General features: G+C 55.7%; 1 protein-coding gene across 1 annotated transcript in view; it reads left to right on the top strand.

Moving 5' to 3' along the window:
* The window catches only part of MPPED1 (metallophosphoesterase domain containing 1), a 59,085-nt gene that overhangs the window by 27,305 nt on the left and 5,634 nt on the right, over positions 1-26,146 (top strand). Inside the window, exons 3-4 of the mRNA XM_010983457.3 lie at positions 8,476-8,701; positions 24,642-24,757. Coding sequence (XP_010981759.1) covers positions 8,476-8,701; positions 24,642-24,757 — 342 coding nt within the window. The remainder of the gene's footprint in view (positions 1-8,475; positions 8,702-24,641; positions 24,758-26,146) is intronic.

Genomic DNA, 26,146 nt, shown 5'->3' with positions numbered 1-26,146 from the left:
GGGACACTGAGGCCTGAGAAGGTCAAGGCCTTACCCTGAGTCCAGTGAGCTGGTGCAGAGCTGAGGTCAAACAAATTTGCCGTAATTAAATTAGCCTTCTGGAATATTCCATTGTGGATTGCTGGGGGGACCTTCGGTGAGTCATTGACCTCACCATCTGACCCTTGTCATCTGTCCTAAGTGGATGATTCCGTGCATGTGTATGAGATCCCACCCTATAGCCAGCCCTGTGCCAGGCGTAGGTCCCAGCCCGGGAGGAGCACTGGGCTGGTGGGGAAGGCCGACACCCCAGCCGACAGCGAGAGCACAGGCTGGGTGGGAGGGGCCCCGAGTGTCGGGGGTGGATGAAAGCGAGTGCTCATACAAGGCGTCCTGGAGGAAATGGCACTTGGGCCCACTGGAGAAGGGGGAGTTGAATTGGAGTTGACTCAGAAAGCAGGGCAGGAAGAGAGTCCAAGGTGAGTGGAACAGCATGTGCAGAGGTTAGGAGGCCTGAAGCAGCCCAGAGGGCTGTGGAAAGGTCAGGGTACCAGTGGGGCCTGGCCTGGAGGCAGCGTCATAGCCTTGAGTTCTGAATACGTGTTACATCCTTGGGTACCAGCTTGTGAGGGCCATGGTGGGCCTTTTTTGAAGTGTTTGGGCCTGTGTGTTCTGTCAGGCTATGACCTCTGGGGAGGGCCCTACAAAATCTTTCTGGCTACAGGAGGCCTAAATTTTGGGAGAAGCACAAAGTCGTAAGTCACATGTGCTCTGCAGTAGCAATTAAAACGAGCATTTAATGATGATTAGGACTGAATGTTCCTGTTTTTAAAACATTTCCCAGGAAAAACAAATGTTTGAAAGTTAAACATTTTGGCTATTAGGAGGAAACAGAAGAAAAATTGCTTTCGCCTTTTAAATCTGGGCATCAATGTTTGGTTGTGAATCCAGGGCCCTCGCACGTGGGACCCAAGCAGGCCAGGCAAGGCTGGGTGGCAGGGCCGGGCCTGCCCTCTCAGGATGTGTCTGTCCCACCTGGGATTTTGAGACTCAGGTCTGGGCTAGTGACCTGGACTCCAGTGCTGCTGTGTGACCCCAGGCACGTGACCTCTTTTCTCCTCTTCATCTCCCCAGCTGACATTTCTGGGTTTCATAATTGAGCACGGCATTTAACCCTCCTAACAGCCTCTAAAGATAACAGCTGCCATTCAGTTTGTATAAATCATGCCTTTAGTTTTCTGAATTCAGGGTCTTTGGCATCTCGGCGGCTGGCAGAGCCTGGAGGGACCCCCCACTAATTTTAGGGTTAGCTCATTCTAGAGATGGTAAAGGACTCACCTCTGGGCATACCTTTCACAAGCCAACCAGCCGATCCAGAGACCACACTCCACCCCGGCCACCTCCTGTGTGGGGCTCCCACACACACTGCCCTGATCACCCGAGGGCCTGGCAGCAGGCAACTCGGGACAGCCCTGTGCCCCAGAGCCTGCCCAAATTATCCAAACTGGCCCGTCCTCTGCCCTCTTGCCCCGTTTCTAGAGATCTGGGAGTGTAACTTCGTTCTCAGGACAGTCACTTCCGTGTCTTCCAGTCTTACCGCGCCTGATTAAAACAAACCTCGGTAGGAGCACAGTGCGGGCGCTTTGCAGGTCTTTCCTAGTGTGACTGCAGCAAGAACTCTGCGAGGAACTCTAAGCGTTCTGCCTTTATAGAGGAGGTCGCTGAGGCCCAGAGAAGTGAGGGTTTTCACTCCAGGCCGGAAGCCAGCAAGAGGCAGAGATGGGGTTCAGACTTGCTTTCTAACGGTGTCTAGAAGCGTTGAGTGTAAATCGCTCATCACAGGGCCCGGCACCGGGGAAGGGTCACGGCGGGGTCACCAGATTCCGCGCGGCGCAGCCCGGGCAGTGTGTCCCTGTCTCTCAGCCCCGCCATTGGCCCGGACACCCGTGGTGTTCAGCCTCCCGCGCCGTTCGGGCTGCACACAGAACTCCAGGCCTGCATCGCTGGTTCGCATCCTCAGACTCGCGGAGCTGTCTCCACTCCAGAGTTATTCTAGACCGAGCGCCATCCCAAGGAGTCTGCTCATGTGACTCTCCCAGACGTCGGCGAGTGTTTAAACAGAACTGTCAAAGACGCACTCAAAATGCAATCAGAGATCGTTACGCTGTCTCTTTCTTCCGCTCCCCTCCGCGGTGCTCTGCGAGGCGGGAATGGGCGGAAGGAGCCGTAAGTGGGCATTTGCCTGATGGCGGCTGCATTTAGAGAACACAAAAGCCCCGCCGGGCTCCATACGCCGCTCCGGGAACGGCATAGATGAGGGAGAAGCGTGCACGTATCTTGTTGAATTTAACAGATTATGCAGTTTGGAGGCAGCACTTCCTGTTAAATGGGATGGATGAGTGTCAGCGGTGAAGAGCTGAAACCTTTCGGAGGGAGATTAATCTTGGAAGCACAAGTAGCGGAGATTCCTTTGCGTCCCTCTTTTGCGTGCACGGTTTCTGCTGTATGGAATCTACATGTGGATGCGTATCTATTGGGGTATGGATGTCAAGTGAAAAGTTAAAACAGCATGGGCATCTTCCAGGGCTCTGCTGATTAATACCTGATAGTCTTTTTTTACCACCAGCAAATCCATGGCTAGCAAAGGCCAGAATCTCAAGTGATCTGGCTGAGAAGGAGGGAAGCATTTTGGAAAGATGGGCTGAACGTTTTCACACAGAATACAAATGCTTAACAATGCCCACCCGTTCTGAAAAGCAGAGAGGAGCACTGGTTTCCATGAGGACGTGCTGCTTCCCAGAGATCCGAGGCTGGGAGAGCAGCGCCCTGGCTCACCCAGCATGGCCCACCCGGCCCGGGAGCTAAGCCGTCCCTCAAGTCCCTGCACTACTCTGCCTGAATGTCCTCCGATCTTTCCTGCCCTCAGCTCCCTGAGCATGTCCTAGAGGCTGATGTGACAGCTCTTCTGCATTCTGGGTGTGGGAGGCCAGGGTTCGAGTGCTGGTTCTCTGCTGTCTCTCTGTGTGACCTCAGGCAAGCCCCTTCCCCTCTCTGGGCTCCAGGTTCCTCCTCTGTCCAATAAGTGGTGTGGATTGGAAGCTCTGCATGTCATTTCTGGTGCTGCCCTCATGACTGAGCCTTGGTCACCAGTGTGTCCCCAGCAGTGCCTCATCCAGCTTCTGGAGCACAGCTCGTGCTCAGTCAGGGCTTGTGGGCAGCTGACCAGGGCTCGGGGGTTTACAGTAGGGCCCATCTTCAGGGAAGAAAGCAAGTTTCCAGCTTGGTGGGCTTTTGGGACAGGATAACTTGATTCTTTGCTTCTGAGCTGAGGGGGGTGGGTGTAAAAAGGCATCGGGCCCATTTGTCCCCTCTGGGAGCATCACCAAGCTGGCATGGCCACCTGGACACCTGCTGGAGAACCCCTCCTCCGGCCAGGGTTCAGGTGCTGCCAGGAAGGACAGCCATGAGAAAGGGCAAAGGGAACAGCATTAGTTTCTTCTGGGCAGGCATCGGGCAGAAGAGTTTATACTCATCTCATTTTTTTCTACACCAAGTCCCTACAAATCAATTAGTTTGGGGCCCCCCCCAAACACTCCCCCATTCACTACCCAAGTACAGGAGGGAGATGTGAAGCTAAGCCAGAGAGCCTCTGATGATTGGTCATTGAGCATTTTATCCACAGTCAGGTTGGTAAGTGCTGTGGGGTGATGTGAGCATCTGATGCAGCTTTAGGTTATAACGACAGAGGGAGCAGCCCCTGAATGGAGAAGAGCTTTCCCACTCGCCTCTGTGGCCGTCAAGCCACACCGGAGCCTTCATTCTGGTCTCCCGCCTCTGCCTGCAAGAGAGCAGGTCCAATGGGAGAAGAGTCAGGGAGGGTCGGTCAGGATTATGGGTGAGGGATGTTGGTCTAAAAACAAGTCTCTCCAGGACAGTTGGAGGGAGAATTTGGAGGAAAGAGAGGGATCCAGGCAGACAGAGGTCAGTTGGCATAAAGGAGACAGAGCTATCTCAGGATGGATTGATCGATTTGTAAGTGCATTCATCCATCTGTCCTCCATCCACCCATTATCTGTCCTCCACCCATCATCCCTCCGTTGATCTGTCTCCCCACTGAGAGGGAGTGTAGCAGGATGAGCTCGATGAGGCCAAGCCACAAAGACTGTCAAATGCCCATTGCCCTCTGTGCTTGTTCACCACTTTATTATTGATTTGTGTCACCTCTCTGAGCCTTGGTTTTCCCAGAGGTAAAATGGGGATAGTAATACTGAAGTGTCCTTGAAGGTTACACATAGTTGCCGAGTTGCCAGGTCCAAGTGGCCATCCAGACAGATGTGTTTGTGGCTGGACCTCCAGCTCAGAAGGGCATGGTGCTGGAAGGTTCCTGTGTTCACAGACGAGCCCCTCACCTCCAAACCATGTGGCACCCGCCCTTCTGGGACAGACCAGACAGTGTTTGAGGGTGTCATGCAGCATGTTGTGACCCCTGCCCCCTGCTTGGCTTTTTGTACGAGAGCTGGTCCTTGTCCCCCTTCACCCTTCCCTGGAAGGGAAGACACCTCAGTTACCTCCTCTGATCCGAGGTCGGGGAACAGAGGAGAGATGACACTCCTGCCCACTTCCTCATCCCTGGTAGTCAGGAGCTGCGGAAATAAATGAAACTGTACGTACAGTTGGAGTAATTCACTAATTTGCTTAAGTCACACGCCGAGTCAGAGACAAGACGTGAACACATCAGTTCAGCTCCAGCTCCCCCAGCCGGGGCATCGCTTGGAGCGGGATGGACGGGTGACGTGAAGTGGAGACGCAGAGCACCAGAGCTTGAAGGCAGTCAGCGGCGGCCACTGCTGCACCCCCTCCTGCAGTGTGGCAAGGGGCTCATCGGGGGTGGGGTGGGGCTCCCCAGCTGGCTCCGGTCTGGTGGCCTTGAAAGGATCTGGCATCACCTCCCCAGCTCACCTGGGGGCAGGTTCCTGACCTCGGAGCCTCATTCTCCAGCTTCGAGGTGGAGGTGACAGCCTTCCTAGGGAGGGTCTGTGGGGATTTGAGGGCCCAGCCCCTTACTAATGGTGGCTGCCCCACAGTGAGTCCCAGGAAACAGCAGCTTTCTCTGTGCTGCCTTCCACGACCCTTCCTGCTCAGGATGGAGATGGGTGAAGCCAACACATCTACTCTTTGCTTCTGAAGCTCTCCTGCGAGGGGAACAAGCAGACTGCTTGGCACCCCAGGCCGGGCCCGGCGGGGTGGGCTGGGATGGCAAGGGATGGGCGAGGCAAGGAAGCAGAGGGATTGGAGCACTCACACCCACGGCCTGGTGGGCAGCACCGCGGGGGCAGGGGCCAGGCTTGTGTTCCCTTTGTGCCTCCAGGGACTGTGCAAAGGCCCAAAACCCAAACGCTGCGGAGTGCGCAGGACCTTAAAGTGAGTGAGGTGGGCTGCTGTGAGTAGTGGGGACGGGTGGGGATGGGGAACCGACCTCTGCTTCCCGTCTGCAGAAGGCACAGATACTCAGCACTTGCCTGGGCCAGGGTCCTGAGAGTTTTCAAATTGATTGATTGATTTTTTTGAAAATAGAAAGAATGACATTTTATTGGGCATTTGTCCAATTTTTAATGTTGGCAACAAATTCAAATTAAAAAAAAAAACCTAGAAAGTTATACCAAACAAAATATGTCTGTGGGCAGGGCTGGCCTGCAGGCTTCTAGTTTGCAAACTCTGGCCCAGGGAGCCTGACTTTTTTCGAACATCAAAAGTCTTTTGTGCGTTTGCATTCTTTGTCTTGTGTAATCCCAAAACAGTCTTGCGAGGAGGCATTATTCTTCCCATTTTACAGGTGAGGAAACAGAGGCCTGGGGGGATTAAATCTCATAGCTGGGGAGTGGCAGAGCGGGGTCTGGGACCCAGCTGTCTGCACCTGGAGCCCACGCTTGGCATCAGTTAGCCTCCCAGAGTTGATAAACACCAGATAAGAGAGAACACTATTTTCTCACACCTGTAAAGAAGTCTTTGTGGCTGGTGAGGCAGTGACGAACAGATGATAGTTTTCTGCCTGTTTGGTAGAAAACCTCTCTCTCTGTGCCGGGCTCCCCGGCTTCTCCGTGGCCAGGCTGGGAATCGGGCAGCCATCCAACAGCCCTTCGCTGCTGTCGTATTGCACAGGCAGAACGTGCAGGTCCCAGCTGCAGGGGTGGGGTAGGGGAGTGGAGAAGTTTCTATCTGAGTTCTGGGTGCTTCCCTTTCATTGCAATTAGACTGTAATAATAGTTGTAATTATGGTGCTTGGAACTTTACTGTATGGCACAGCCATAAAGCTTGCCCTGCTCCCTCCTGGAGCTGACGCGGGACTGGGAGAACGGGCTTCTTCCTAGAACCTTATCAGGAGCTGAGTCTGATCACAATCTGATCCAGCACTGTGGACCTCAGTTCCCGGGAAGGCAAGCAGTCCTCAGGATTTGGAGAAGAGGCATTTCTGGAATTGGGTTTCTGACGGAAAGCTCACACACTGGAGGAGATGGAGTTTTGGGTCATGGTTGAGGGTGGGAAGGCTCTGCTGTTCCTGGACTGTTATCCCTGGGTGGGCCCGCCACTGGGAAGGGGCTTAGTGGAGCCTGGGGGCCAGGTGAGATCCTTAGTCCCAGAAAGGGGCAGTTATCAGCACACTCACCTTGACCAGAGGGGGAACTGAGGCTCAGAGAGGTTAAGGGACTTGCTTGGATGAGAGGGGACAGATTGGGGACTTGAACCCAGGTCAGCTGGCTCCAAAGTGGGGCGCTCTGCCCTGTGTGTGCGCCTGTGTGAACATGGTCACCTGGCAATGGAGAAGGTGCCTTCTGAGGTGGGGGTCTGTGTTAGCTCAGGGGGTCTCTCGCTCGTTCAGTGCCCCCTCTTCCCCATGTGCAGGAGCCCAGAGGTCGAGGTCCTCTGGGCAGACTCCCCTTCACATCCCCCTGAGGCCCCCAGACGGGAGGCCGGAGCCAGAGGCATGGCCATAGCTCTCACTGTGTCAGGACAGAGCTCTGCGTCCCACCTTGTCGAGGGCACTTTCCTGGGCCATCCCGGAGTGGGTGGGAAGTCTGGGGTCACAGGACTAGCTGAGAATCCAGCTTTGCCACCTCCTGGCCCTGTGTCCTCCAGCATGTCACCCCCCCCAGCTTCCTGAGCCTCGGGTTCCACGTCTGACTCAGTGCCTGGCGCTTAGTAGGACTCATACGTGCGCACCCCAGGACCCCCTGGGGTCTGCTAACTAGCCAGTTATGCTGAATTCGGGACAAGAGAAGTGACTTTCTTGCTGAAACAGATGCATAGTAAAGTTTCGTGTCTTTTGTACCGACTCCTTCAAAAACCAGGGTTCAAGTCATTTAGAAGTTCCGTTCAGTGGCCGCAGTTACTGCTCTCTGAAGTGGTTGTGAAATGTCAGCATTCTCTGCCTGGACACTCCATCTCCCTGAGGCCCACGTGCTGGGCTGGCACCTTCACACATCCCTGGTGTGTGTTTGCCTGACGCACCAGGGCACCTCCTCGGAGTGGGGCTGGGAGAGAGGCTTGGGCCTTGGGGTTCACCTTCAACATTCATTTTTCCTCCTAATCAGGGTCCACAGGTAGCATCGTGACTTTCTCCAGGCCCGGGGAGCCAGGCCGCTGAGGCCGGTGGGAAGTGGGGAGTTAGGGGCCTGAGCCTGGGGTCAGGCTGGCTCCCGGGGGGTGGTAGGGCGCAGGGGCGGATGGCAGTCAGTTTACTGAGGCTGAGGGGCTGCCCTGGAGCCAGCTCACGGGGCAGGCAGTGCACCCACCTGCTTAGGGCACCTGCAAGTAGGACCCAGAGGAAGAAAGAGGAAGGAGCACGGTGTGGAAGAACTGCCTGGTCTTTGTAGAGAGCAGAGCTGGAAGGACCCTAGGATTAGTTCAGTGTGTATTAAGCACAGTTTTGTTTTGATCCCACTTAGACTGTGTTTTGACTTTGAATTTCATGGCAGTGGGAGTGGGGACGGCCACCGTGATCTTTCCCAAGCATAAGGTCTCCAAAGTTTGGTCCTGGGCTCTGCAGAGAACTTGCAATTCCTGTTACTCTGGAGGCTAACAAGTCAGACCCCTGGTGGAGGGGTCTGAGACAGTGAGGCTGGGGAGGGCTTGAGCTGGGGCCCAGGGCAGGGTCCCCTTCCAGTGGACAAATGGCCCAGACAGGAGAAACAGAGGCAGGGAGGTCCTGAGGACGAGGCCAGGCACGCTGCAGCTCAGAAGCTCTGGAGGAAGCTGTCCAGCCTCCTCCCGTGGATCTAGGGGGCTGGCGGTGGATCTCCCAGCAGAAGCCGGGGCAAGCAGGCTGCGGGGACGATGACAGGCTGCTGCTGCCTCTGATCAGAGGGCACCTGCTGGGAGGGAGGGTGGGTCGGCTCCGCCAGGGGTTCCGGTGGCTCTTGTCCGCCCCCCTCCCTCAGCGGCACTGTGGCTCCGGAAGCCGGCAGCGGCGGGTCGTGTCTGTCGTGTCGGCCCCTGCAGGCAGCCTGCCGTATGAGTACAAGATCGTGATCGCCGGCAACCACGAGCTGACCTTCGACCAGGAGTTCATGGCCGACCTCATCAAGCAGGACTTTTACTACTTCCCCTCCGTGTCGAAGCTGAAGCCGGAGAACTACGAGAACGTGCAGTCGCTGCTGACCAACTGCATCTACCTGCAGGACTCGGAGGTCACCGTGCGGGGCTTCCGGATCTACGGCTCCCCGTGGTGAGTGTGCCTGGTGGCCGGCGGGCAGGCGCTGTCCTGCCGCTGCTGAGAGCGCAGCTGTGCGGGGCGGGGACGGACGAGCGGAGGCTGAGGCCACAGACGGAAGTGGGGCTGGGGGAAACGGAGGCACTCAGGGCCAGCTCTCCCCTCACTTGCTGTGTGACACTGCACAGGTTGCTCCACCTCTCTGAGCCTTGGTTCCCCCATACCTGGCAGATAGTTATATATGTGATACTGTCTCACATATAGACAGGTATCATGGGTTTATTATCCCCATTTTCCAGGTGAGGAAACTGAGGCACGGCGAGAGTGAGGGCCTTGCTGAAGGTCACACAGCTAGGAGTGGGCAGAGCTGGGATTAAATCCAGGCAGTTTGGTTTCAGAATCCCTGCTTTTTTTTTTTTTTTTTTATTGAGGTATAGTCAGTTTACAATGTTGTGCCAATTCAGAATCCCTGCTTGTAACCATTGTTCTGTATGCTAGGACCCTCCCTATTGTCTGTCCCTCAGACACACACGAAAGTTACATGTATGGAGGGTGATGGTGATCAGCCAGACTGAGGAGAGGCAGGTGAAATTTTCATGGAAGGCCAAAGGCCTGATTTGCTGTACCATGGACGGCAGTTGTTTAAATCACAAGTGCACATCAAGCCTTTGTTTTCTGTTGGGGACACAGAGCAATCGGGCCTTATCCTTGAGCTCACCTGGCTGAGTGGGGATCAAAGTGAGAAAGGATCATGACTGTTCTGCGTGATGGTCACTGTGTCCAGAGCAGCTTCAGTGATGGTGATGGTGATGATGGTGGTGATGAAGGTGATGATGGTGGTGATGACGATGTCAGTGGCGGTGATGATGATGTCGGTGGTGGTGATGATTAAGAGCATGGCAATGATGATCTGTCAGCAAATCATCCGTGAGCAATTACAGTCAGCTGGGCCCTGGGCTTAAATCTCTATAGGAATTGTCTCCAGTCCTCATGCAGCCCTGTGAGAACTGATTTGTTGTCCCCATTCTACGGGTGGACAGACTGACTGGCCCTTAGAGGCCCAGCTGGCAATAGCCACAGGGTGCCAAATGCTGGCAGATGAGGAGGATACCACACACAGAAGGGAGAGTCCTCATGTGCTTGAAAGAGTGACTTGACCCCGGAAGGCTCCCTGGAGGGAGTGAGGTGACCTGAGCCATGAGGGAAGAGAAGGGAATCCACAGACATGGAGGGGTAACAGGGCCAGAGGCTGCGCCATCAGCCAGAGCAGCACACGCAGGGAGGCTGACGGGCCATCTGGGGGAGACATGGGGCCTGTACACATGCAGGGGCTTCAGGGAGAGCCGTTACAGACAGTGTGTCTGGGATACCCCTGGGCTGCCCTGGTTGACGCCACATGGTGACCACCTGCTGGCCAGAGGCTGTGGGCAGGTTTGGGACATGGCCCCATCCTGCCAAGGCCTCCACCTGGGGTGGAGGGGAGATGCTGGGCTATCCTGCCTTCCTTGGGCCCCAGGACATGCCTGCTGTCATCTCCCCGGTCCTCACCACGTACAAGGTCTCCACACACCCTCCTCGGGATCTCTGAGGTCCCAGATGAGGACTGGTGGGGCACCTGGGGATGTGGTGAGCTTGGGGCCGAGGACAGGAGGCGGCTGAGTCTGCCTGGCAGGCTGGTAGAGCCCAGACCTGGAAGACAAGTCTGTTTAGACAAAAAACTGGAAGAGGTCATTGTAGAAGGAGGAGCCTGTGGGAGCAAAAGCCTGGAGGTGAGCCGAGTGATGGGAATACGAGGTGAGGTGCAGGTGGGGACGTGGGCGATGGGGGAGGGGCCCAGGAGGGTCAGGGGCTAGCCCAGTGGTTTTCAACACCCCCCCCCACACACACACACACCACCTTTTGAAAAAGTCATATCCTGTGGAAGTTAACCACGTGACTTTGGAACCAAACTGCCTGGGCTCAAATCTTGGCCTCACCTCTTGTGAACTGTGTGACCCTGGGCGAGTCACTGAACCTCTTGTGCCTCAGTCTCCTCCTCTGCAAAGTGGGAGTGATGGCTCACCTCCTCCAGGGGGTGGCAGTAAAGATGTCAGGAGGGTTCAGCTGACCCCAGGGCCCGCACCAGGCTTTCAGAGAACAGAGACTTCATTCTTGCTATTTGCTGTGTGGAGCCCCCCTTCCCACACAGCCTTGCCCAGAACCCAGTGTGTGGCCCTAATTTCGGTTCAGAGCCGTTAACTCTGAGGGCTAAATGGTCCCCCATTTGCATTCTGAGATGCAGGCCGCGAGCTGACATTCCCTGTAGCAACCTTGTCTGGGCCAGGGAGCAGGGAGCAGGTGGTGGGCTAAGTCTCCCACTGTGTGGGCCAGTGCTTGCATGTGCTTCCGTGGCACCATGGGATTAGTCCTGAGTTCCTGCTGCCACCTGCCTCTCGGGGGCCTGCGTGCCTGGGAAGGTGGGCTCCTACCACCAGGCCCCCTCCCCACCAGAAGTCTCAGTGACAGTAGTGATTGGGCAGTTGAGTGGGAGGGAAGGGCTGTTTGAATTGGGGTACCACCACTGCTTAGCCGTGTGACTTTGGGCAAGTGCCTTGGCCTCTCTGGTCCCCATATAGGGAAATGATACTACTCACCTTCTAGCAGGGTTGTGAGGTCTGTGTGGGCCCATCCAGATGAAGCCCAGGCCCTGGAGGTTGGTTGTGGTTATTATTACTGGGGAGCTCCCAGGTGGAGACCAGGGCAGAAACAGCTCTATTCCACTGACAGCCAACAGCCCCCAGGGTAGGGCAAGGCCTGCAACTGCATCATTTTACAGATGGGCAAGTGGAGGCCAGACGTGGATGTGGCTTGCCCCAGGCCACACAGTGAGTGGTTCTCCTGACTCTGGTCTGCTCCAGGATGGAGGCCCTTTCATGAAGACTTACTGTGTGCCAGGCGTGGTACCGTGGGCTCGTCATCTGTCCCTTGGTTCTCTGAATGGCCTTATTGCCTCATGAGGACATTGAGATCTGGGGATCAAAATGATGTTCTCATGGCCACCTGCTGATTGGTTAATTCCTTGATCAAATATTTGTCCCATGGCCACCCTGGGGATGTGCCATGCACCAGGCAGAGGCAGCTCCTGCCTTCACTGGGTTTACATCCTTGTGGGAGACACATCAGCTCCCAGTTCCTTGATTCAACAAGGATTGCAGAGAAGCCCTGGGAGCTGGGGTCAGAGAAGGCTTCCCAAGGGGAGCCAGAGGCTGAGGAGATACAAGTAGCTATGGGGGCCGGGGAAGGGTGTGACAGGCAGAGGGAATAGCCAGGGCAAAGGCTAGGAGGCCGGGGTGGGCGTGGGTACACTGGGGGCTGCACAGGCCTTCCCGAGTCTCAGCAAGAGAGCAGAGGCCAGAGGCTGGGCTGCCAGGCCGGGCTGGTGGCTGCTGTGGTGGGTGGTGGCCATTACTTGGGGCCCAGTGCTCAGTAAGTCACAGCTCCCTCAGCCTGTAGCCCTATGTCCTCAACCCGTGGGGACCTGACACATCACACCCAAGGCCTGGAAGGGACACAAGGCTTATATGGGCAGAACTGACGCTCAGTGATGCTTGTACCCCAGACCCAGCACACCAGAGATGTCCCCCCTGCCCTGACTCTCTCCACGTCTGACCTTGGCAAGTCATGACGTCCCTCTGCGCCTCTGTCTTGCATCTGGGCAAGGGGGCACTGGCCCACCAGGGTCCTCTCTGTGGTGTCCCCAGGTGAGGTCACACAGGGGAAGTGGCACTAACCAGTCCCCAAGAAGGGAACCTCATGGCCCGGCTGCCGACTGCCTGCTGCGTGGGGTCTGCCCCACGCACAGCGGGCTGTCGAGTTCAGGCTGGGCGAGCTCAGCCAGCCGCCTGGGCATATGGCAGCTCATTAGGAGGGGACGGACAGCAAGGCTGATGGTGGTTATTATTAAATTCAGATGTTCAGGGCTTTCCTCTTCTCTTTCCCGTGCCCTTAACATAATGACGAGCACGTGGAGAGTTCAGTAGCATCGTAACACCAGCAGGCGGGGACCAGGGATCATGTAAGCCATTAGCCACGAGTGATCTAATGTCAGTGGCATCTGGGGCGTGTGGGCAGAGCTGACCCAGGCCGAGGGGCAGACCTGTTCTCTGTGGTCCTAGAAGGCAGAGCAGAGACACAGAAGACGGTGACAAGAGGCAGGTTCTCACCAGTGTGGAAGACCATTCCGTAGGCAGGAGCCCAGAGGCGAGGCAGTGTGGCCTTACTGAGTGATGAGCTGCCCGTTACAAGAGGCATGCAAGCGGAGGTACCCTGTGGTTGGGCCTGGTGTCCTCTCAGTACCAACCCCCCCCCACTTAGAGGGCCACTGTCCCCCTGCCGGACGCTGATGAAGCCCTGTAAGCAGAGGGATGCTTGAGCCTGCTCTTGGGGAAGACCTTCTGGTGCCAGACTCAGGAGGACAACTGTGTGACCAGGGTGGCCTTGATGTCGAGGACCCACCAAATCTAACTGGGAGGAGGGAGCAGACAGCAAACTCATGGTTACCATGATAGCCTTTTCTCTAAGTGTTACCGCCGGGGGATGCTCTGCTGCCGAGACCGGTGGCTCAGATTTGAATGGTTCTGACTTCTCATTAGGCACACACTCTGAGGCCCACGGGGACCATCAGGGCTCTGGTGACCCAAGAATGAATGCGGCCTGGCTCTGCCCTGGCAACAGGACACCATTACCAATCCCATTTTGGAGGGGTCGGTGAGAGGCAGAGAGAGAATAATTTTTTAATGAGTATGTCCGATGCAGTATTTTGAATGTACTTATACTAAAAAAAATTATTTATTGTTTGTCCGAAGTTCAAATTGTATGGGGCAAGCTGTGTTTCATCCGGCCCCCTCACCCTGAGATGGTAGGTCCTGCCTGCTTTTTGAACTTTATGAAAATGGACTCAGGTGTTGTACCGTGTCTGCTTCTTACAGTCAGTATTATGTTTGTAAGATGTTTTCCGTGCCATCGTGGCAGTTGTGGTTGGTTCTTTCCTCCTTGTTGTGCAGGATTTCCTCGTATGAATACATCACGGTTTATTTATCCATTCTGTCCAATGCCAAACTCCCCTGCTTTGGGGCTATTATAAATAATACCGCTGTGAGCATTTTACATGTCTCTTCGTGCACACAGATGTATACTCCTGAGCGTGTGTGCCCGTGCCCGCGCGCGCACACACGCCCCGGCCCCCAGGAGCGGAGTGCTCAGGTCACACGCTGTCCAGCTCTTCAGCAGAGGCTGTGCCGGCTTCCCCCCCACCAGCAGCAGCGCTCGCCTCGCCTCCTTGCCAGCGCCAGGTATTACAGGGCGTGTGCATTGTGTCCATCTGGTGGCCATCTTGGTGTCTCGATGTCTCTTTTATTTGCATGCCCTTGAAGCCCGCAAGGTTGAGAATCTTGAATTGGCCGCTTGGGTTCCTTCCTTTGCGAAGGGCGCAGGTCTTTCGCCCATTTCATAGAGTGACTGGGTTGCCCGCCCGTTCTGTGTGGGGCCACAGGGACTCTCTGCGCATTCCGGATGAAGCCCTTCATCAGATGGCATGTCTCGAGTGGCTTGTCCTCCTCTGAGCCGCCTCTGCCCTCTCTCGGCAGTGCTTTCAGGTGACCAGAAGGTCTCAGTTTTGGGGCAGCAGATGAATTAAGTGTTTTTCTTTGTGGTAAGTGCTTTCGGTGTCCTCTTTAAGAAGTCCCTCCCCTGAAACCATGAAGCTGTTTCCATATTATCTCCCCGAATCTCTGCTGTGCTGCCTCTTCTGTGGGGGTGTTGGGTCCGCCGGCACTGACTGTGTCGATGGGGTGAGGTCGAGATCCTGTTGTGGGTCTTCCCACCTGTTCTGGCACCAAGTGTGGAAGTCGGTCCTTCCTGGCTGCTATGTGGCCCCCTCACCTTACACACGGGGTCTGGGGCCGGACTCTCTCCTGCTCCGCCAGTCCACTTAGCTCCAGGACCACACTGCCCTAAATACCCTGGCAACCAATTCCTTTCCTGTGTCTTTCCCCGACTAGAACAGGCGAGGCTCCAGGAGAGCAGGGACCGGAGTCTGTCTTTGCGGACTCCACTCCCGCGGAGGCTCTGCCACCGCATCCTGGTCTAGGCCAGTGCGGAAGGGGTGAGAGCCGTGTCCCCATACCGCCCCCTCCCAGGGCACTGTGACTTTCTAGAAGTCATCTCTGGTCCCCTCAAATGCAGCCTCGGCGCTGAGCCTTTGCTGAGAGCAGCTTAGAGGAAGGGGGCAGGAACCAACCACAGAAGAAGAGGAAGAACTCAGCTGTTACAAAATCCTAAGTGTTAAAAAAAATTCCGTATACATACCGTATTCATTTATGGGTTTTGGATGCATTTTTTGTTCTCATTTAACTGAAAACGGCCTCGATTTAAAAAAAAAAAAAAAGACTGAGGGAGGGAGTGAAATTGGCACGAGCTAGTCCATCTGGTCTAATTACTTCTGGTATTTTGAAAGAAGGCATCTGAACCTGCTGAGACAGGAAACTTTGAGAAGTGGCGGCCTGGCCGCTGCTGGGCGTCTGGGTGCCTGCGGGCAGGGCTGGGCCTTGGGGCCAGGCACGGCCACCAGGGGTGCCCTGCACTTCTCTCCAGCGTCCAGACGCCCCAGGGACCAGCTCTCTCCAAACAGCCAGGATGTGCAGGGCTCCAACACACTCCCTGGCGGGCGGGGCCCCTCTGAGTGACCTCACGTCAGGATCTTGGCTTCTGTGAAATGACAGTGGGTCAGTCCCCTTATAGGTTACTCTTAGGATTCAGGGAGGTTGTGTGTAAATTGCTTGGCACACAGTAGGCATTCGATACGTGGTGGTCCCACTCACCCCCAAACCTCCCCAGCTACTGCCTCGACTGCCCAGAGTGGGAGGTGAGGGAGAGCAAGTTGTTTACGTGCAGCCTGGAGGGGGTGTTGCAGGCAAGGGCTGGGCGGCCCCCAGGAGAGGCTGGATGTGGATTCTCGTGTGAGCCTTTGCCATCCTTCCCTCCCCTTCCCTGTGTGCACACTGCAGGCCTACTGGGGGTACTGGAGGTGCTGGTGGTGCGGTGGGGAGTGGGGAAAGGCAGGAACTGAGCAGCCTGGGAACTTTAAACCCATGCCCTGAAGGTGCTTGGGGTCTGCCTGTGGGTGTGCTCGCCATGGTCCCGGAGGCTCTGCGCTTTTCGCTGCTGCGGCTGCTCGAATCTTCACAACCACCAACGAGATCGAACTCTGTTCCCATTGTACAGCCGGGAAGACTGAGACCATGACTTGCTTAAAGTCCCATGGTAATGGGAGCCCAGCTGGGCCTGGATGGAAGAGGTGCTAACATGCTTTTTAAAAAACTTGATAAAATACATCTTTTAGAGAAAAAAGAATAGAGGATGAAATAATGAACTCCTAGCTTTTCCCTGGCTTTCAGCATCTCTCACCAGAACGTGGTCGAGGTCCTAGGAACAGGGTGCTGGTGGGGCGGGATCCTGGCGAGGCCAGCACCTGAGGCAGCCCACCCGCGCCCACCATCCCCGCCGCGGGCAGATGCTGGCGGATGACCACGGTGAGCCCAGTTTGGACGGCTGCCCCCGAGCTGTCCTCTGGACCCTCGGCCCTTCCTCTTGGCTCTGCGTGAGGAATGGGTGGCTCTGGGACCCAGTTCAATCACCTTACCCTTTGCTCTTTCTGTTACGAAAATCTTTTTAATCTTAAAAAGTGCTCATTTTTCAATCTCTCTCCAATAATCCTCCAAGGTGTTTGGGCTGCTGTAATTTTGGGTTGCACGCGCACGTTCTGCAAGGCTCTGCCTGGGGAACCCTGAGCATCCTGGTTTGGGGCGCCTTTCAGAGAGGGTTTGTCCGCCCCAGTCTGTGGGTGCTTACAGCCAGGGACCCCTTCCCGCTCCTTTCTTGGCTCAGAGTTTCCTGGGCCCGCGGGCTCACGGCTGAGGGGACCCAGGTCAGGGGTCTGGGAGGCTTCCCTCTGGCGGAAGCATCTGCCTCCCCGGGGTCCACTTTCCCCCAAAGCCCCCTGGGGGCCTAGCTTCGCGGTCGCAGCCCCTGCTAACCACCGAGTCCTCCTCTCTTGTTGCCTCATGGCCTCGAAGACTCGCACTCCTGGGTCCAGCGGCTGGCAGTCCCCGCGTCCAGCGGTGTGCTTACATTTGCCCTGCACGTCTAGGTGGTTTCAGTGTGAGGTGGTGGCTTTGCTCTGCTCAGGCAAGGGACGTGAGACTTTGCCTCCCCTTCCACACCTGAGGCCCGCATTCAGCACCCTTCCCGGAGCTGCTACACAATTGCCCCACTCGGTCTGACATTTAACCTCAGCAGGGCGAGGCCGGATTGTTTTTGTCCCCATTTTACGGCCGGGTGAAGGGAGGCGTGGGCAGGTAAAGCGACCGGCCCAGGATCTCAGCCACAGGGAGATGCAGTGCCGGACCCCCGCCCAGGCGCCGGACTGGGGCAGCTCCATGCAGCCTCTCTGATTCCTGTCCCTGACACGTCCCTCCCGCAGCCCCTGTCGGGCTGCAGACCCCAGACAGAGCTGGCCTTCAGGGGACTAGATTACTGACCCCGTCAGTGACAGGTGCTCCCTGAGCCCCACACCCGGGGCCCAGCCAGGGTGGGGTGAGTGAGCCCCAGGGAGCTGTGAGCCGGAGCATCACAGAACCTCAGTGGTATTTCCCTCCCTTCCCCTGCCTTGAGCCCAGATCAACTTGGGAACAGCCTGTGTCTGTTCAAGGGGAGCTGTGAAGCCTGCCTCTTGGGCTGACGGCGAGCCCCACCCCTACCTGCGATGGCAACATGACGGGCTTGGGAGGGTCCCCGAGGGACCCAGCAGTGTCCTCACCTGTAGTCCTGTTGCTGCTCACTGCTCTTTCCTTCCAACGCCGGATCTCACACTCTCCAGCCTTCCATGTGGCTGGCAGTGGACGAGTTTTGATGGGGGGAAAAATCCTCACGGTCTGGCCCCACCCTGTGCCACCTCTGCACACACACGCACGCACGCACACTTGCATGTGCACACACACAACTGAACACATGACCCCCATACCACTTGTGCAATACACATGCACACACATACACACATGCACACACACACCACGTGCACACACACACTTTCACGTGCACGCACACGCATTGGGTCTTCTCTCATACACTCACACACAGCCTCCCTCTCTCTCTCACACACACACACACACACACACACACGGGATTTCTCTTCCACCCCTTTCTTGTCTTATCTTTCTTGATTTCACATTGCTGTTTTCTTTATAGCAGTCCCCTCAACACACACATGCACCCTCTTCTACATGAGATTAATGTTTGAAACGAATCATCTGCCTTCTCCCCGCCGCAGAGTCCCAGCGAAACAAAAGATGAATGATTCTGCACATCGGAAGGGTGGGGGGAAATTAATTAGGAATGACAAAGGACCCCATTCTTTGGTTCCACTTATCTTGCTGCTGGCTTGCTGTTAAGTGTGTGCCGGGCAAGGTGTGTGATTGACAGTCCTGGGGATGTGTGTCAGCTCCTCCCGGTCCTGTTCCGGGGGGTGGCAGCCTTCTGCCCCACCGGGTGGGTGGAGCGGGTACCCTGCTGCAGCGGTGTTTCCCCCAGACTCCCCCTCGGCTCCCCAGTCCGGAAGATGCAGAGAGAAGGAGCCAGACAAAACTGTCTCCATCAGAGCTGGCAGGCAGCAGTGGAGGCTTGGATTGTGGGAGGAGGCAGGGGAAGGGAAGTGCCCCGGAAAGCCTGGCCTTTGGGGGAAGGGGTGCTGGGGCAGGAAGAACAAGCGATTAAGGTCAAGATAGTGTTTGGCCTGGAGCAGGAGAGGGAGTGGACCTGGTCAGGCTTGTCTGAGAGCTCAGGGGCGGCTGCTGGGAGGAGAGGCCACTGCCCGGCTCTGACTGCAGCTTTCGCCCCGTAGAGAGAGAAGTGGAAGTGAGAGGTCACCTGGCCCAGGGTGGGAGGCCACCGTGAGAGGCTGTCCCCTTCTACCTGGCAGGGCAGCCACCCTCACCCCTCACCCTGGGGAACGGGCTGCCGGGGGAGGCAGGGAATGACCCCCGAAGGCGACAAGTCGGGATGAAGCTGAGGGTGTGAGCATCGCCTCTGGGCCTCATCTGTGAAATGGACACACGATTCCCTGGGAAGGTCACAGGAGGGTCAGAGAGCGCGGGAGGCTCAGCAGATGGCGAGAGTTTTGGTTCTGGTTCTGGTTGTGGGGCTTGGGGCTTCTTGACTTCCGGGCGCTCTGGGGAAGGCTCCTGCTGGGAGGGTGCAGGGAGGAGATGGTTAATACTTAGTTCTTCCCACCTGCCTGCCTGCCAGGTGGAGCACCTGTCGGTTCATTCTATCATTCATTCATTCATTCATTTACTCTTGCACACTTTGTCCAAACCCTCCCTGAGGCCCAGCCATCTGTTGGATGGGGGGATTCAGGGGTGATTTGACTCAGGCCTGCCCTGAAGGAGCCAGTATAAGGGCACTCAGAGTGGGGAAGGTCACGTGTGCTTGGGGTTGGAGGTGATCAGGGGAAGCTTCCTGGAAGAGGTGACCTTTGATCCAGGCCTTAACGAATAATGGCTGGAACAGCACGAGCAAACACCCAGAAGTGAGGAAAGGCTGGGCTGTGTTCAGGAAACAGGATTGTTGTGGCTGGTGGGTGGTGAACTCACTGGGGAATCTGAGCAGGACAGTCCAAAAAGTGGGCTGAAGCAGAGCCCAAGGGCCAGGCCATGAGGTCTGGGCTTGTCCCGGAGGTAATGGGGAGCCATGGAAGGTTTTGGAGTAGAAGAGTCACGGGGTGGATGAGAGGCAGGGCACCAGGAGCCAGAGTCATAGGCAGTGTCCTCCCTGTACAGCCAGACTCAGAGGGTGGCAGGCAGGGGACATTCAGGAGCTGCTCAGAGGGACAGGCAGGCAGTTGCCACTGAAGAGGGAGAACCGTGGCCCAGCCACCCCAGGGGGCTCCTCTTCGGGTCAGCTTCCCACTGAGCGCAGGATGCAGGAGCCAGGAGCCCTGGGCCAGGTCCTTCTTGCCTCCTGTGTGTCCTCATGCACGTCACTTGACTTCCCTGTGCCATCATTTCCCCATCTCTGCACTGGGGGCCTCCTGACGTCTTTGTCTTGAGGATCAACTGAGCTAAGGTGTGACAGTGGTTGGTAAAGTGGGGTTTATGGAGGGAGACGATGCAGGACTCCTGGCCCTCCTGTCGTAATTCTGGGACTGAAGCAGAGAGCACTAGCTGCGGAGTCTGCTCTCTGGGTTTGAGTCCTTGTTGTGCCACTTGGTTACCAGGTAACCTTGGGCAAGTCTCTGAACCTCTCTGCACTTCAGTTTTTGCATCTGCAAAATGAGGCAGTGACGATAGTTGCCTCTCAGGGTGGTTGTGAGGACTCATGGAGAGCCTTGGAGCTATGTCTGTGTGGTGTCCCCCCCGGTGACCCCCGTGTGTCCCCTCAGTTTCCCCTTGGCATCCTCCTCCCCCCCGCCCTCTGCCCTGGCCTGGTGCACCATGGGATCCAGCTCTACCCAGCGGCACCCCGGGCTCCTCCACCCCCACACCCCAGCATGCCTGGGAAATGGGGCCCATACTCCTGACTAATTGAATGGCCCCTGGTACACCCCATCTCCAGGGGCTGTGCGCTTACCTGGGGAGATAGAAAAACCGGAGCAGGGCAGGCTGTGCTTCAGCTGTTTTCTGCAGACGAGTATCGCCCCCCTCCTGTCTGCCGTTAGGGAACCGGGAATTCACTCTTCAGGGGGAGACCATTTAATGATTGGCCACGAGGAGGTCATTTATATTGGCTAAGCGGGCCTAATTAGACTGGATTCGAAGGTTACCATAAGTGCACAAAAAAGCTGTTAAGGGGTTAACCTCTGAGAGATTACATTGTATTCAGCGCTCTGTTAAAGTTTGAATTAATTTTTCCCATGGGTTTGTTCACATTCTAATTTTCAACTAAATGAGACATCTGTTTCAGAAAAGGAAAATTTGCTCTGGTTGTCATGGCAACTATCATTCTGTAAGAAAATTATTCCAATGGTTACTTTAGAACAGAAAGACAGAAATTCAGGACATAAAGCTGCCTCCTGTCGCTCAGTGGGAATTCTGATCCATCCGACCTCCTTGGGGTCTGTGATGTGTCCTGGACGGTGGGTGGACACTGGGGCTCCTGGCCCTCAGGGCAGTGAGCCTGGGTCAGGCATTAGCTGCTCTGGGGACAGGGATCGGGGCTCTGGCAGCTCCCAGCCTCGTGTCCCAGGCATTCGTGGGTCTCAGACCACAACTGCCCCCAAGGTGGGTGGGGGACAGGCTCCTGCGAGGACAGACCCTGTGAGCCGCTACCTCCCCGTCCACTGTCTGGAAACTTTGGCATCCGTGCACTTCACCTCTGGCCCCAAAGGGTCCTGCTGGCCAAAAAGAGAGGGTCAAGTGACCAAATGAAGGACTCCAGGGGCATCTGGCCAACTTCACCTTCAGAAAGGGCCAGGGTCCCCCTGTCCCTCTGGCTCTTCTTTGCACAGCAGGACCTGAATGGATGTCGTGCAGGAGTGGCCAGAGGCTTTTCCAGATCCTGTGGGTCAAAGGCCTGTGGGGAGAGAGGTCACCCCCAAGGGTCGTCTCTCCCACTGCTCCAGCCCATTCCTGGCCCCTAGTGAGAAAGGCATCCCCCCGGCCAGCAGGCTGTCCTGAGAAGCATCTCCTCTGGACACTTCTGTGCATGACTTGACTCTTTCTGCTCCCCCGAAATTTCAATACAGGTTGGAACACCCCCCTTTCCCAGTGAAGAGCTCCTGCGTGTCTAGAGGCATCTTCATGGTGGGGGCACAGTTTAATCCTTTTAAGCTTCCTCCCACCCACCCTCTTTCCCTTCCCTCTGCGTTGAGCAGTGGGGTACAGCCTCAAGCAAGAAGGCCCCCCATCATGGGGTAAGACCTGGGGCCATAGGTAGCATTATCCCATTCTACACGGTGGGGAGAGGCTGGGAGAGCTGCAGCATCACACCCAGGGGCAGAGCCAGGGTGTCTGATGCCAACTTCTCTTGAGCAGCCTCTCCGGGCATCCCCAGGGACAGGGCGGAGTCCGGCTTCCCAGCATTTGAGGTGATGTGTTTCCAAGAATCACAACCACGAAGGTGTATCTTCGGGGAGACGTCACCCCCAGAGGATGGCTCATTAGTGCCGGAAGGGGAAGGTGGTGCAGGCAGAGGCTCACATGGGGCGGCTCCTGGGGGTCTGTGGAGTCTCTGGTGGATTTCTGAGTGTCTTTTCCAAAAAGCCACCACCCCTGGCTGTGGCTCATGAGAACTAACAGACGCCTTCCCTCCACGCTGATGAGGCCTCATCCCCTCTTGTAAATATTTGATTAGGTTTTTGAAAAATGGATGCTATGTTTGGAAGGCAGCCCCAGAAAGGCGTTGCTCATTTTCTTGTAAGCTGGTGGGTCTGTGAGCTCCTGGGAGGACCACTGGGCTTGGCTGCATGAGCAGCTTCCAGGCTGCTGCAGCCTTCCCTGCAGTGACCCCACCCTGGCTCAGCCGATGTGGGGCTTCGAGGATGCCCAGGGTCCGAGGGCTTCAGAAATTGCAGAGCTCTGATCTCAGTATGTTAAGACTGTCAACTGTTTTTGTCCAGGAACTGGTAGGAAAAGCTTTTTTTTTTTTTCTTCTTCAGCATTGTGACTCAGTTCACCCTTCTGTGGGTGTCTATTTAAATACAAATATATTTAACTAAAGTATCCTTTTCATGTTATGATATACTCTGGTGTTTCCTATCCTTTTTCCTTTCCTTTTTAAAAAATGCTGTTTGACCCTTCAAAATGCAGTTTGAAAAACCCTGCCCTAGGCCACAGGTTTTTCATCCAGGTTCCATGGGTGGGTTTCAGGAGGGATCCATAATAATGATAGTGATGGTGGTGATGATGGTGATAATGGGTATGATGATGGTGGTGATAAAGGTGTTGGGGATGATGATGGTGATGATGGTGGTGATGACGATGGTGGTGATGACGATGGTGGTGATGATGATGGTGGTGATGATGATGGTGGTGATGGTGATGATGGTGGTGATGATGATGGTGGTGATGATGATGGTGGTGATGTTGATGGCGGTGATGATGATGGTGGTGATGATGATGGTGGTGATGGTGATGATGGTGGTGATGATGATGGTGGTGATGATGATGGTGGTGATGGTGATGGTGGTGGTGATGATGATGGTGGTGATGATGATGTGGTGATGGTGATGATGGTGGTGATGATGGTGGTGATGATGATGGTGGTGATGGTGATGATGGTGGTGATGATGATGGTGGTGATGATGGTGGTGATGATGGTGGTGATGATGATGGTGGTGATGATGGTGGTGATGTTGATGGTGGTGATGATGATGGTGGTGATGGTGATGATGGTGGTGATGATGATGGTGGTGATGTTGATGGTGGTGATGATGATACTAGTTTCCTTGGGTTGTATAACTAGTGACTACAAACTGTGTGGCTTAAAACAACAGGAATTTATTCTGTCACAGTTCTGGAGGCTGGAGGTCTGAAATAAAGGTGTCACCAAGATTAGTTTTTGCTGACGGCACTAAGGGGAGAATCTGTTTCATGCTTCTCTCCCAGCGTCTGGTGGTTGCTGGCAATCTTCAGCATTCCTTGGCTTGTAGACACGTCACTCCAACACTACATCCAATGTTACGTGACCTTTATCTCTCTGCGTCTCCATGTTTTCACATGACCCTCTTATAAAGACACTGGTCATTGGATTAGGGCCCACAGGTATGACCTCATCTTGATGACATCTGCAAAGACCCTATTTCTAAATAAGGCCACATTTACAGGTTGTGGGGTAATCCTTCAATGTGTATATTTTGGGGGGACACAGTTTGACCCACAACAGTGGTGGTGATGATGGTAATAGTGGTGATGATGGCAGTAATGATGGTAATGGTAGTGATGGTGGTAATGGTGGTGATGGTGATGATGGAGACTTTGCAAATGCTGAAGTGCTGTGTTAATGAGCGGCTCTTACAATGACTGAGGCCTGAGGGATGATTCTTAGTTGATACTTAGTTGCAAATGAAAACCCAGTTCAGGTGGCTTTCTCTCAGCCCATCTAACTGAGAAGTGCAGGGGTGCGGTGGGTGTCTGGTACGGTTTGATCCAGCTGCTCCTCTCCACATGCTTCAGCCATCTCCCTTTGGGACAATTTAATAGGTGCTGACAGCTCCCAAGGCAAGAAGCTCACTGGTTTATATGCAGGGATGACAGCATTCTTCTCTCTCATCATTGAAAGAAACAGTTGTTGAATTCCCTCCAACTAGAAGGATCTAGGCCACATGCTCACTGTTCAGACAGTCGAGGGGAATGACCTGCATTGATCAGTCTAGGTCTGGGTCAGGCAACAGGTTGGGATTCTGTTAACTGGCCTAGGTCACCCAGCCTTAATGCTGAGGGTGGACTCAGCCCCATGGAGCCCCTGCTGGGAGCTCTGGGCGGAAGCAGGAATGAGCATCCTCCACCTGGGACCCACTGTCTCCTGGCTGGGGCTCCACCTGCTCCCACTGTGGGACGGAGGATGGAGGAGCATCTTCCCACGGCGGGGGACAGGTGAGAATGTCCTTGTCTGGATTTCCTCAGAAGGGCTTGGAGCAAGAGAGGTCTTTGGCAGACGTTGATTTTTTTTTTTTTACTTTGATTTTAAAAAATTACATAAATAAAACTTGTTCATCACAGACAAAAGAAATTACGGTTAAGCAAGAGGAAAAAGGCTGGTCAGTATCAGGCTGAGTCCAGGCAAATCCCCACCTTTCCTTGCATTTGAGTTTCTGGGTATCAGGCTGGTCCTGGTGGCCGCTTGGCTCTGTGGCCTGCTCCTCCTGCCCCGTCACGGCCCCGCCCTCTTGGTGGCCCTCTCTGAACCCGCTGCTCTTCTCCCACAGGCAGCCCTGGTTCTATGGATGGGGTTTTAACCTCCCGCGAGGCCAAGCGCTGCTCGAGAAATGGAACCTCATTCCCGAAGGCGTAGACATCCTGATAACCCACGGACCACCGCTGGGTAAGAGTCAGCTGTCCCCAACTCACTGTCCCCCTTACTCCCCAAGCACCTGCTGTGTGCTGGGGGCTTGATTTGTTACCTGGTGACGTCAGAATCAGCTGCCCCGTTTCCACACATGGGACCTTGGAGCTCAGGGAGGTCAAAGGGAAGGCAAGGCCCTTGACTCTCCAGACCTGAGTCCTGGGGGCGGAATCCCACCAAGGTCACTCTCACCAGGCCCCATCCCATGCACCCCGACCCCATCAGACCCCACACATCCCAACAGTCCCCAGGGCCTGTGGTTTCTACCCTCAGCAGCTTTCCTCCCTGCCCCTGAGCCCCGACCCTGGTCTGAGCTGATGTCACCGCTCTCTTGGTCTCCACATCAGCCTGCTGGTGGTCCCATCAGGGGCTTTCTCAGTCGTCCCCTCCCCCTTTCCTCACACCCAACTTCCCGTCCATCAGCCAGTCCCCTTGATTCTACCTCCAAACTGTATTGCAGCTCTTTGCTCCATCACTGCTGTCCCCACCTTGGTCCACGCCAGTGTCCTCTGCCTCTCTGATGGCCAGCATGGCTCCTCACCGGTCCCGCAGCTCTGCATCTTGCCCCTCCCAGTCGGCTCTCCTCGCAGCAGTAGGAGGGAATTCCCTGAACCGTCAGTTATGCCGTGCTATCCCTCTAGAACCCCTTGTGGCTCCCTCAGTCCTTAGAGTGAAGTCCACATTACCAGCAGCCCAGCCCAGACTGGCTACTTCCTCCCACCACGGCCGCCACCAAACCTGCCATCACTCTGTTGGTTTTGGGGCTGGGTGGGTCCAGACGATGCTGGACCAGGGGCTCACCCGATGCGGTGCTTGCCTCTGGGGCCCCAGGCTGCTGGGCAGATGGGCACCGAATGGCCTAGCCCAGTGGGACAGGGTCGGGGATGAGGGAAGCCTGAGACAGATAGTCAGAGGAGGCCTGCAGACACTGACAGGGGAGGCTTCGGCAGTGCTTCTGCGGGCGGCAGGGTGTCCCAGGTGGGAAGGGCTGCTGGGTGAAGCCCAGCGCAGCTCCAGCGTCATCTGCTGAGATACGTGTTCAGGCAGAAGCTGTCCTGAGCACCCACGTGTGCCAGATGTCCAGCCAGCTCCTTGGGTGCCTCCCCCAGCCCTCACAAAGTGCTGACGGGAAGGCTTCCTTACCCCCGTTTCCAAATCGATGGAGCCCCGAGGCCCAGGGCCTTGACGTGGTTTGGGCATGACATGTGGCTTATTGTGAGACTCTGGGCAGGTTTTCTTGCTTCCTTCCTCCCTTGCCCGCCTCCCTCCCTCTTTCCTTTCCCCCTTCCCTCTCCCCTTTCCACCCCTCCATCCATTCCTCCAACAGCATCTTTTGGGTCCTGCTCCCTGGATGCCTCACCATGCCTG

This window comes from Camelus dromedarius, chromosome 11 (genome assembly GCF_036321535.1).
Source record: "Camelus dromedarius isolate mCamDro1 chromosome 11, mCamDro1.pat, whole genome shotgun sequence".
In the NCBI taxonomy this organism is placed as follows: Eukaryota; Metazoa; Chordata; class Mammalia; order Artiodactyla; family Camelidae; genus Camelus; species Camelus dromedarius.
The sequence above is the reverse complement of the archived record's forward strand: the minus strand, read 5'-3'. Positions and strand labels throughout refer to the sequence as shown.